This window comes from Apium graveolens, chromosome 7, assembly GCF_009905375.1.
Source record: "Apium graveolens cultivar Ventura chromosome 7, ASM990537v1, whole genome shotgun sequence".
Classification (NCBI taxonomy): Eukaryota; Viridiplantae; Streptophyta; class Magnoliopsida; order Apiales; family Apiaceae; genus Apium; species Apium graveolens.
The window spans coordinates 105,889,619-105,902,250 of NC_133653.1; the positions used below are offsets into that span (position 1 = coordinate 105,889,619).

The following is a 12,632-nucleotide window of genomic DNA, read 5'->3' on the forward strand; positions in this document are numbered from 1 at the left end:
CTTCAACTACAACTCTATCCTACTTTGTTCACTTTAATTTTTCACGTACTTTAATTAAATATCTTTTTTAGCAAATAAATTAAATTAAATTTCTATTTTTTTTCTTCATAATATCTTTTTTATACATTATCTTAAACGACGCCGTCATCATTTACAAACTTCAGAAGACTGTAAACGTAATGTTAGCATTTCACGAATTTGAGAGTTGAGACTTGAACGGATAGGAATCCCGCAAACAATACATACATATTCATATACATCTACACCCTACATATTTAACAATTAAACAGTATGGTAGCTGTAGTAAGAGAATCCACGGGCTCCGATGACGCCGGAACCAGTAGCTCCGCCGTGGGCAGTAGCGCCGTATGGCGGTTCCCGTTGGCGGCGCAACCGGAGGTGATGCGAGCGGCTGAGAAAGACGATCAGTATGCCTCTTTTGTTTACGAAGCTTGTCGCGATGCATTACGCCAATTACTCGGTATAATTTGTTATAATTACTTCGGTTAGGGTTTGTGTAGTGTGTTTTGTTTGATTATATGGTGTTTGTTGTTTGTTGATAGGTACACGGATTGCTGTTGCATATCAGAATGAGGTTAGGTTGCGTAATTGCCTTCCTAAAGAATAATTTACGGAATTTGTTCCTTTTGATTTTGTTATTTTAATTTCATGACTTTTTATCGAGTTTCAACTTGTGATTTGTGTAATGTATCATTTATTTTGTAGTTAAAATTTCTATCAAATTGAGGTATAGCTTTTTAGTGTATTGGTTCAACCACTACCTAATTAGTCGATGCTTGTAGTTGAGCTAGTTGTTAGGTTTCTACTAACTAGCATGTTTGTCACGTCGATGAGTCGAGGCGAGTTGACGGACCTCCCGCTAGTCGACTCGTTGACTAGTTGTAGACTAGTCGACAAAAAAATAATATATTATTATAAATTAAAAATACAATATACATATATATATACACACACAAATGTATATATATTATGTAGTTTAGATTTCTAAGTTCTAGGTTTTAAGTTCCAACTCATTCCACAATGTTTTATTTCAGATTGTAAGGAATTAAGAATCCAACACTTGGAGAGAATGATGAAAAAGCTAGAAGATCTAACAAATGATAACAAAGAAAAGTACTTGCAATCATCTAACAATTTAGTACAACAAAGAAAAGTACTTGCAATCATGTGAAATATGTAACAATTATTCAATAACAATTGTCTGTGATGTGATGTGGTAGTGCGGCATGTAAAAAAAATTATGCAGAAAAAATATATACACTGAGCAGTTCGACTAGTCGACTAGTCGACTAGTTGACCGCTTAGTCGACTAGTCGACCGAATAGTCGACCAGGTGACCGAAATATCGACATTTAGCTAGTCGAGATTTTGAGCCGACCTCCAATCACCGCTTAGTCGACTAGTCGACCGACATGACAACCATGCTAACTAGTTTGCTTATTTTAAGTTTCATGTAAGTGTTATTTTCAATTCAACTCTATAATTTTGTATATATGGTGTTCCGTGCTCTTCACAGCAAAGTCATATTTGATTTTGTATTTTTAATATCTGTTCTAGGCTAAAATGTTGTTACCATAAAGGTTTTTTAAAATAAAATAAAATTGTGTCTAATATATTTGAGAGTTATTTGAAACTTGAGAATGGCTTAAATTCAAGTAACTCAACTCTTCGAGGCTAAGGATAATTTTTTTAATTTCTAAAGACTGTATGCACATTGACTCATTATGAGGTTATAATAAATTGTTGAATTTTTGAGTAAATTTTTGATTATTGGCTTTCCCTTTCACAGACGAAACTTTTGGGACAGATGCTTTATTATGTCCTAACAACAGGTGCAGGACAACAAACACTAGGAGAGGAGTACTGTGACATAACTCAGGTTTGAAACTGTTTCTTTTACTTACATCACCAATTCATTATATTCCTACATAGAACAATTATGTGTTTTGTACTTGTTATTTGGGATGACTTTGAGAAACAGACAGTAGCTTTTTGTGGTTATAGTTCCTGAAACGTCCTAATACTCATTTTTCTATAGTGTTTTTCACAATATAGATCTTTAAATGATCAGGGTTAGTAAAATGCCTAAACTGTGTTCATTCTGCCCGAGATTTGCTAAAAGCACGCCAGTCTTGTAACACGCTAGTAACATTTAAAATTTGGATATATGACTTTCATATGTATCATGTTGTTAATTATCTATATATTATCTATAATGCAGTGTATTTTGACTCTATCTTTGTGCATCTTGATAGAAAGTTGTCATAATTTTTACAAGATGGTGTGAATATCATTATTTCATCATGCCTTGTAGTACTTCGAGTAAGATTGTTGTATTTCCCTGATTGATGCAGTATCTATATTGAAAGGTTGCAGGGCCTTTTGGACTTTCTCCAACACCAGCCAGGCGTGCACTTTTCATTATCTATCAGTCAGCAGTGCCTTACATTGCCGAAAGATTCAGGTTCCTTTTCGCCTAATAAATAAAACATGGTTCTGACTTTCTAGCTTCACTTCTTGAATCATCTTAAAAATTTATCGTTCGCAGCTCTAGGGTTGCTTCTCGAGGAATTGCTCTAAATGATTCACTATCTGATGAACTATTTGGTTATGAAGCTTCTGGGAGTAGCCATGCTCATTCGCCTTTACTTTTTGATGTCTCTACTTCTACTACATCTGTTTCAGCTCTGTCGAGAGTGAGGCAAAAAATTAAAGGGTTATGGTTGTATGCGGTTCAGAGATGGCCATCAGTAAGTATTTGTGATGAAATAATACTGATTTTAGGGCCGCGCCATATTTTATCTCCCTATACATCATTACTGGCTCTCTCCTTTTACAATGATCTAGGTCCTAGGATGCATTGTCTAATTACATTGTTAAAAATTAAGGTCAATGAAGAGTATTTTGTCCCTAAACTTAGACACCAAGTCAAACTTTTAGATACTCTTGATGTGCACTAAAGAACAATGTTTTACTTCTTACTTTGCTATTGTAAAATGTACCAGTTGATAATGATCTTTATGGTATAAAGCAATTATAATCCCTGGTTTGCCTTACTTTTATTTTTATCTCTTTTTATCAGATGCTTCCCTTTGTGCGTGAGTTCTTACAGTTGGTTCTTCGCACTAATCTCATGTTCTTCTACTTCGAAGGTCTCTTTGTCATATACTAATTTATGGTGGTTGTGAATATATTTTAAATTGTGGTTGGGAGTTGAATTTGTTTTTTTCCCTGGTTTTGTAGGATTATATTATCACATATCAAAACGTGCAGCAGGAATCCGTTATGTATTTATTGGAAAACAAATGAATCAACGACCTAGGTATAATGAGATAGTTATTGCTAAGTGGCTACTTGATGTGCATAATTTCTGTAGAACCTGTTTTGAATTCTGAACTGTTTCTAATTCTTGTGATTGCATGTAGATACCAAATATTGGGGGTTTTCCTTTTAATTCAGTTATGTGTCCTCGCTGCTGAAGGACTGAGGCGTAGCAACTTATCTTCCATTGCCAATTCAGTTCAGCAGCAGACCTCCTCAGGGGCGCACCGCACTTCAGCAGGTTCCAAATTTTCACGGGAAACTTTGATAATGAAGTCATTTTCTTTATGAATTTATTTATATTGTCCGAGTAAGATTTTGGGCAATATGGTGCTAAGGATTACAATAGCTTTGTTTGGGCTAATAAAATTTCTTCTTTCTGAAGAGATTACATACTTGAAAATCCTGTTTAGTCAAGATTTATGTGTTTTAATGTATAGCTTTGACGACCAGTGTTCTAAAAATCGGCATAGGCGGCCAAGATTAGTTGGCGCTTAGCGGGGGTAAAAACGCCAAAATTTCTAAAAAACAGTAATAAAATGTTTTTTTGCAAAAATCGGTAATTAATCGGATTTAGGTGGATCTAGGCGGGATTAATCATAATTTAGGCTGGAATAATCAGTCAAAGTAAGAATAAAATTTAAAAAATATAATTGTTTTAATAGAAAATATAACTTTAACATGAAAGGGAGAATTGACCTATTGTGTTTGATAATAAAATGAGGGTATTTATACTTTAATTTGTATAAAATATATTTTTTATTATTAAAATTAAATTGTACAAAAAAATAATATTTAAATATATCTGATTTATCCTCTGATTAATTATTCCAATTAGTTTCCGCCTAGCTGTTTAATTGCTAGAATAGGCTCACCGCCAATACCCACCTAACTTATTTTAGAACATTGTCTATAATTTATCGCAGTATTCTTTCCTTCCAAATCCCCCTCAAATTGGAGAATAGCAAGTTCGTTTATCCTTTTCTTTATGATTTATTTGTAGGTACAGGTTTACCTATATTAAATGAAGAAGGAAATTTAATAAGTGGCGATTCTGAGCAGAAAATTTCTGTCTCTGATGTGGCATCAACTTCAGAGGTGTGTCTGGTAGTGATTGAGCATTCTTATTCTAATTTATATAATTGTTTTAGGTTACATATGTTTGAGTTTTTAAAATTTGCTACTAGAGAATTGGCAGTAATTCTGGGTAATTAAAAGAAGGAAAAAGGTTGGGAGGAAGATATTAGTCTTTAATAGGCATAGATATTTCTGTTACAATTTCATTAGATCACTTTCTACCATTCCTTAAAAGGGAGATGCATTGCTCATGTTACACTATTGCTAATGTCATAGAATTCAGCCTTTCTTGTTTTTTATTCTTTTTAAATCGTAGTTTTTTTATTAGTTGTCATAAAGACAGTTAATTTTATCTTCAAATGATTTACGTGGAAATACCTTGGGCCTGACGGCCTGACCTTGTTTGCGAGGATTTCCAGTTTTTTTAAGTACAACTGTACAAGAACCAAGGAGTTTTTGAGTTTTAGATATATAGCTTTTCATGCCCTGTATATGTGAGGTTAAATTTTTTAAATATGGATTCTAACATTAGAGAAGCAGTTTAATATCAGAAATTTAACAGATTATTTTATGATCTGTTTTACTTCAGTCCCAACCAAATTCAGTTAGCAAGTGCACACTTTGTCTTAGTAATCGGCAAGACCCAACAGCCACACCTTGCGGTCATGTGTTTTGCTGGTATTTCCTTGCATCCTATTTAGTCTTTTTTCTTCTGTGGATCCTTCTCGTTGACACTTTCAGGATTATATTTTGTTTATCTATTTGATATTTCGCAGGAACTGCATAATGGAGTGGTGTAATGAGAAGCCAGAATGTCCACTCTGCCGTTCCCCGCTGACTCATTCAAGCTTAGTTTGTTTATATCATTCAGATTTTTAGTCTACCCGAACGAGTCTATCACTTAAAGATAGGCAGCTAGAGTGTAATCTAAGTTGGTTAGTTAATAAGCAAAAAGAGGATGGTACCCTTTTAAGGTTTATAAATTAGCACAATACCCCAAACATAATCTTTCAGGGCGCAGCGGATAGTTCATTGTTCCATGGTTTGAGTTTGGGAGCCAGTTGATCAGTGGTCATTTCAGTTTGAAGTCAGATCAATTGTTGATAAATGTTGAATTAATATTTTACTGCTAATTATATGAAATAAGTATTATTTTCTTCAAAGCTAAGTATAACAGCTTTAAGTCGAGCGTTGTTTTTTTCTATTGTTGGAAATTGGATATTTTGGATTATATAAATGGCATGAATTATTGAGGGGAAACTAGAGTTTGTGAGCAGCAATGTATTTGCTTTGACCTCCAATTGTTCCTAAGCTTAAATTTTCAAGGCTTGTTTCGATTTGTTGCGAAGCAGATGCCTTAAATTAATTTAATTTTAATAATCAAAATGAGCTTACATTTCTTCTAAGTTATAATTTTGCAGTTGAGTTGGAACTCGTCAGGGGTAAATAACTTTACTGAAATGAACACAAAATTTGCCATTTCAACACTCAATCAGAACTCATAAAACTGCCTGGCCTGCTCTCCACTAGAACAGAACTTGCACAAATCAAATTGCCATTTCAGATGTACAGTGATGAATAGCTTCTAAAGTTAGGGAAGTACTCTTTCCAAGACGATGTAAAAGGATGAAATGGATTACTATTACAAATTTCTGAAGAAGTAACATTGCAATTTGCACTAGTTAGTTTGCAAACATGAATTTAAAATCTTGCACAAGACGTTGAAAAAAGTGGATCAGTGTTAATCGTGTAACGGACTAGTAGTAATTATGTTTTGATGATCAAATAACATATTAGTACGGAGTACATTAATGCTAAATACAAGTCAATGGAGGAATTATATTACTAGTAGAGTTGCCTAAGAATGTCGAAACCGCATTCATCTACAGGTTGAGAATACTAGCTCTTCGCCTCTACTTGAAAAGAAAACAGAAATGCCAGGGCTTCCCTTGATGCAAAAACCCCACAATCCATCCTTGATACACAAACTACAACCTGTTCAGCTGCCAATACAACCTAGCATACTTGAATTCAGAGTTACAGAACCGTTGTAGCCTCATCTCGTAGAGCCTGCCATTCCAAAATCCCAAATACATCATAAGGAATTTTCAGTTAAAAGCTATAACTTTATTTATTTAATTTTTCACTTTCTATCAATTTTTTCAATTAGAACTCTGGTCTGATAATTTAATAATGTATCTCTTATTTCTTAATAAACACATAAGGTGATACTTTGTTGACTATACACTAAGTATCACAAACACTCAACAAAACAGTCCTGAACTAATTTGTATCACATAATTACGAACCATGTAAAACAGAAACTTATATGAGACCCCTTGTACGCTATTTAAATTTGCATTAGGCTAGTGACGGTCACAATATCATGTACAAGGTCAATAATCCATGTTAAGAATAACTTGAAGTATTAGCCTTGAGCATTACTAATAAGATTTTGGGGCAGGTCAAGAATATAGCAAACTAGAGAAACTTTTAAGCTAATGCACTGCCGGTCACATTTTTTTTAATTTTAATCATAAGTGTATCCTCATTTAGCTTTTGGCGTCCACCAATAATTTATATATTTATCTATACTGTAGATCGAAAATTACAAGAGTACACCACCTAAGCAAAGGAATGGGAAGAAATAAATCCGGTTGTATTTATGCAGGTAATTCTTCCGATTAGATCAAACAAAGAAAGAAATCACTTACGAGAACAATAATTAGGAGATGTAATTATGTGGTGCTTCAGACTTAACTAGGTGAATTTCTTGGGGAAGCAGATTATATCTGATATTCAGCTCATCAAATATCTTTTTTATCTCAATGACCAGTTCTGATCTTCGTCTGCTCTTCTCTGGGAAATCTTGAAAGTTTATGGTATGATTGAAAAAGAGTGCCATCTTTATCTTGTTTACGTTTTCAATTTCCTTCACCACCAAATTATGGTTAGGATGCCAATATTGCGGTGTTCGCTCTAAATACCTGAATATTGCAGAAAAAGTAGGATTTAAGGAACTGAATCGTGAACATAATGGATTAAGAAACAAGTCACAAACTGAATTCAGTATATCCGGAAATTCATATAATTTAGCAACCCTAACAAAGAATCAAAATACAGTATAAATGCAGATGTACATATTGTAGCTTTGCACTTTAAATTACTTATCAAGAACAGTTACAAGCTACTCAAGCAACCTCAGAAATCATGTGACATGCTACTCGAGCAACCTCAGAAATCATGTGACGTGACTGCTACTAACATACTAAAATGACCCATCAAATATATTAGACAGTGCTTAAATTTTGACCGAAGACATGTTTCTCTTAAAGTGCATCCATGCAGTCCAATATGCAGAGAAATAATATCAGATGACAGAGACATGAACAGACAGTTTACAAAGTCATTCTGATCTTGGTCAAAGAAATTCCCTCAAGCTATTATCATCATGGCAATATGGCAAACTGTGAATTCTTAATTTGCTACTCCAATGCACATTGCCTTCATTTTAAAGGAGGTTAATAAACTAATAACCAAGGGAAGTAGTGGTATCTGATGACTTGAAACAATCTTGAGAAAGGAAAACATTTGAAGTGTGGAATTAATTAGTTGATTAATATTTAAACTTTCAAGCATGATAGCAAGTAGCTTTTTGTTAAGATGCAGACTGGATAGAGAACCGTATACATACTTTAAAATTTTCTCTTTTAAATCCCCAATCTTCTCCACTGGCGTCATGAAATCAATGGAAAATTCTAATGAGTCTCCCATATCCGGGCTCCTGTAGAAATTGCTGATGGCTTTGGTAGCCAACACTGAATTTGGGTAGTATATCTTCTCATTATCAAATCTCAAAAACACTGTTGTTAGAATATTCATCTCTTCTACTACCATCTGAAATATTGCATACAGTAATTAGTAGATGACGAATCAATTAAAAGTTGTTGAATGTATGTGTTGATAGTTACCTGAACACCATCAACAACACAACGATCACCAACATCAAATGGATGCATCACAAATACAAATATGATAGCTTCAAATATAGTCTTGCAAGTATTTCCAAACAAAAAGGCTGCTGCAACAAGCTGTGATGAGAAAAACAAGAGTACTTTCGTTGTTGCAATTTCCACCAAAAGTAGCCACACAATACTCATCATAATAATTAGGATTCCTGTCAGAAGGGTATTCAATTGCTTTACTGCTGTTTTGGTATCATTTAAAGCATGAGCCAGAGCTTTTCGACCATTATAAACCTTAACCTACACAATCAACAAGTACGCAAACATTATCATATGAGTCATTGCACACCGTTACTCTAACTTTTTATACTGTCACTTAATTGACTTATATATCTTTTAGTAAGTTGTCTAGTCCTACTAAATGGTTCAATTAACTGCAGCTTGCTAAAGACAAAATATTAATGGGTCGCGAGAGTTACAACCCATCTGGTGTTCAACCTCCCACCCCTGCCAGGAAGAAAAATGATAACTTTTACAGTGATCAAGTTACTAAAACTGATTATCTATAAATACTTATGCATCATGGGGAGGCATAAGAGATGTCTAGATCTGTTTCTGGAAAATGGTGATCATTATTCATTTAGCAAGTTTAGCTGAGAAAAATACAGTTCTCAAATTTAACATTGACTACATGATCTCAAATTTATGAAAATAATGATCAGTGGCATGTTAAATGTTAATATGGATTCTCACAATCTTCGGCATTCTATCAACTGTATTTAAGGACCATAGACTTGAAATTGTTCAAAATAACATCAAAACCTAAAAATGCTAGTTTGCAGTCGAAATCATTCTGCCAAAGACACTTCATTTCTCATTCCATGTGATAACAAAAATTTAACTGAAAGTATTAAGTACTACCATATTCTTGAATAGTGATACAATTATTGGTCAATTAAAATTCACCTAAAAATTCTGGTATGATTATAATTTGGAAAACTCTGAATCTATGTAATATGAGAGAGGATTTTTAAAACTATATGCCACAATTAACTAAGGATAAAGTCGTACCACCCATTCTGTCAAAGCTTTCTTGTCTATTTGTCCTGTCTCAGCCACATCAATCAATGGAAACACATAATCAACCTCCTCCTTTATCATAAATCTTCTTAGGTCTAATTCATCAATGTATCTAAGCAATTTGACAGGAAAAAAAATAAAATTATAAGAATCAAAGAAAGGGAAATGTGGTAATTTAAATATATATGTAACTATAAGAACACTGTAAAGATATAATCCCCACAGGCAATCAGACTGAGCCACATTCTTGAAGATGTGATAGGCAGCAGCTATAGCTTCCATCTCGCTGGTTATCTCCTTGTCAGTCTGTTCAGCATTTCCATCAAAATCGCTCTCATCTAGGGCATCGGAAATTGTAGACAGCCCTTTATTTGATATCACATCAACTAACATCTTCATGGTCCACGCAGAAACTTTTCCCTGCTTCATCTTATGAAGCTTGTGTATGTCAATCACTGCCGTTTTAGTTTTTTTCCTTCCTTGATTATCTTTATTTGTTCTACGGAAACTAAATTGAGCAGTATTTGTTCTTTGGAGCATTTCTGCTGATTCCAGAAGGGGAGGCCCTGAGAGGACCTGGAGAACATACTGATGAAAAATTGATTCCTGAATTCTATCAAAAAATGTGGTAACGTGAAAAGACGATGCCAACATTTTAAGGACCAATGTCTTCAGAAGCCACAAGACTGAACCAATGAGCAGGGAAACAATGGTCCAGGTAATATAAAACAGAACCTTTCCGGCACTTTTTGACCGCTTAATCGCATGATTGAACAATGAAAGCCAAGTTATAAGAACCAAAGTCAACCACAGACAAACCCGAGCACTCCTCTTTAGACCGTGGACAAAATATAACACCTTCTTTCTTAACAAAAAGTTCAGTTCAACCAACAGAACAACGAAATGCATAAACCAGGCAGAGAACAACAAACCAGAAAAGATTACCATTACTAGAAGACACCATTTCCATATCTCCAAACCCCATATAGTTGTATGGTGTAACTTATCGATAGTCAGGCAAGCAATCAAATTCCCCAAAATTAACAGAAAGACTAGCCATTCAATCAAAACCTTAATTTTGACCTTCTTGTACTTCAACTTGTTTTGAGTACTGACCTTTTTGTAAATCTCTTCATCTTCATCCACTCTTCTTGCAGAAGCCATCAAAGGCGTCCTCGGAGTAGTTATAGACACATTCCTCATCATTATGTCTCTGAAAGAATTATTAGCAGAAACCACTTTATTGTTGGGGGAAGCACTTGACGGGTTTATAATAGGTGAATTACCGCTTGAATTCATCTGCTCTGGCATCAATGATCTACTTTCTTCAAACATATTCAAATCAACAGACACTGGTTGTTCTCCAAATCTTGATTTAGGTTTTGAGTACACTGATCTGGAAAGCGATTTTCGTCGTATTATGGTTTCTTTTGTGGGGATTTTGGGAAGTCTATTCGGACTTGGACTAAACCTAGCATTTTCATGGGAAGGAGAACTAGTTGATGCAAACTTCACATTTCCAATAGGCAAATCATCTGAAACTCTATGTGGCGAACTATTTGCATCTCTTTCTTCACCAGAGACCATTACAACAACTTCACTGCTTTTATAGCTATCAGTCATACTTATTTCTCTCCTATTTTTATTCTTACCATTTGCATCCATAATAAGTTAATAACCCTGTCCAAATTCCAAACAAACAGCAAAACCATTGTCACTGCAAAGAAAGCTACTTAAATAAAGAGAAAAATATTCATGAAATTTTCAATTATCTAGAGTACACAACTCTCTTGGAAACCATTAAATTCTTTAATATCAAGAACCAGACATCAATATATTCAGAAGCATTAATTACAATATATATACAATTTCTTAGCAACTCCAAGTGGGCTTTTCAAATTATTTAATTCATTTCCTACCCTACTGGAGATTTCCATCAATATATAACCCACAATCACCAAAAAGACAAAATATGAAATATAATATTTTTAAAAGTCAGATTTGATTCATTAGTTTAAGTTGGTTATATACATCACTTTCATATGTACAATTTTGCAAGTGATATATGACACCCCAAAAAAAAAACAAGCAACATAGCAAGAATAAACAACAATGCTGAACTAATTAACTACTGAACAACAAGCTAAAAGGGGTAAATACTTACAAGAAATATGAGGATGCTTTGCTTGGTGAGAACCAAATGTGGAGTATTTGCTGAAAGTGGGATATTTATGGAGAATGAAAGACCAAGATTTCTTGATTATTTGCAAGGGAACATTGTTAACATACACTTTGCAAATTAACTTTTAAGATTCCTAGGCAACTACAGGGGTTTTCCATGCCTTTAACTTGTCAAACTCTCTATTATAGTACTCCATGTGAACTCGACTGTACAAATTTGTACATTTAGAAGCAGCAGTAGTAGTGTAATAATGTAATGTAGATTATGTAGTAGTCAATTATTCAAGATACTTTTTACCCAAATAAAATTATTATTCAAGAAAGAGTATGGATTTTTTTCCACAGCTTTAAAATAAAATGTCATGATAGTGGAAAATGGTTAATGTGCTCTGGTATAAACGTTATCTTGTGTCTCATAAATTAAACTTGTATTATTTTAAGAAAAGAAGTGAACAAGAAGTGCCTGTGCAACGTAATTTGACTGACTAGAATTTAGGTTAATGGGCTGCCTTCATTGCAATCGGATTTTGGGCTTTCTGCTATGAATTCATTTTCCAGGAATACAAGTTTAATGTAAAGGAATCCATACATTTTGTACCTAAATCAATATATATATATACTAGCCACGGATTATTTTTAATATTACATAATTTTTTTAAATTTAATTTAAAGTAAAATTTTAAGTTATGAAAATTATTTATTTAGAATTTTAATAATATGATTTGATAATACTATATTCAACTAACTATATTCAAATTTATGTTAGTTTTATATGTTTAAACCCAAATCAATGATAAAATTTTATGTGTCAATGACAAAAAATTTATGTTAGCAACCAAATCCAGGTAATTATACTTATTATTTTGTTTATTTTATTTTAACTCGGGGTGATTATTAGTTTATTTTAGACCGAATAGATGATATGTATTATTTTGTTTTAGTTTGATGATATTATATCGACTACACAAATTTTCTTTCAATTTTTAT

General features: G+C 33.5%; 2 protein-coding genes across 3 annotated transcripts; one reads left to right on the top strand and one right to left on the bottom strand.

Moving 5' to 3' along the window:
* The first annotated feature begins 42 nt into the window (after nucleotides 1-42).
* On the top strand, nucleotides 43-5,582 carry LOC141670829 (peroxisome biogenesis factor 10). The gene is made up of 11 exons (XM_074476851.1): nucleotides 43-481; nucleotides 564-595; nucleotides 1,811-1,900; nucleotides 2,391-2,485; nucleotides 2,570-2,771; nucleotides 3,104-3,173; nucleotides 3,265-3,343; nucleotides 3,447-3,583; nucleotides 4,346-4,440; nucleotides 5,009-5,097; nucleotides 5,196-5,582. The coding sequence occupies exons 1-11, from the start codon at nucleotides 292-294 to the stop codon at nucleotides 5,296-5,298; spliced, it is 1,182 nt and encodes a 393-aa protein (XP_074332952.1). The 5' UTR covers nucleotides 43-291; the 3' UTR covers nucleotides 5,299-5,582.
* A 454-nt stretch (nucleotides 5,583-6,036) lies between these two features.
* LOC141672739 (mechanosensitive ion channel protein 10-like) lies at nucleotides 6,037-11,974 on the bottom strand. Of its 2 annotated transcripts, none has more exons than XM_074479394.1 (7): nucleotides 11,629-11,974; nucleotides 9,688-11,144; nucleotides 9,456-9,576; nucleotides 8,391-8,684; nucleotides 8,114-8,316; nucleotides 7,181-7,406; nucleotides 6,037-6,489 (listed from the first exon to the last, which is right to left on the bottom strand). In XM_074479394.1, exons 2-7 carry the CDS (start codon nucleotides 11,127-11,129, stop codon nucleotides 6,457-6,459), a joined length of 2,319 nt encoding a protein of 772 aa, XP_074335495.1. In that variant the 5' UTR covers nucleotides 11,130-11,144; nucleotides 11,629-11,974; the 3' UTR covers nucleotides 6,037-6,456. The 2 variants fall into 2 exon arrangements, with proteins under 2 accessions (XP_074335495.1, XP_074335494.1); XM_074479393.1 differs by having other exon boundaries at nucleotides 7,134-7,406; nucleotides 11,629-11,972.
* Between the last annotated feature and the right edge of the window lie 658 nt (nucleotides 11,975-12,632).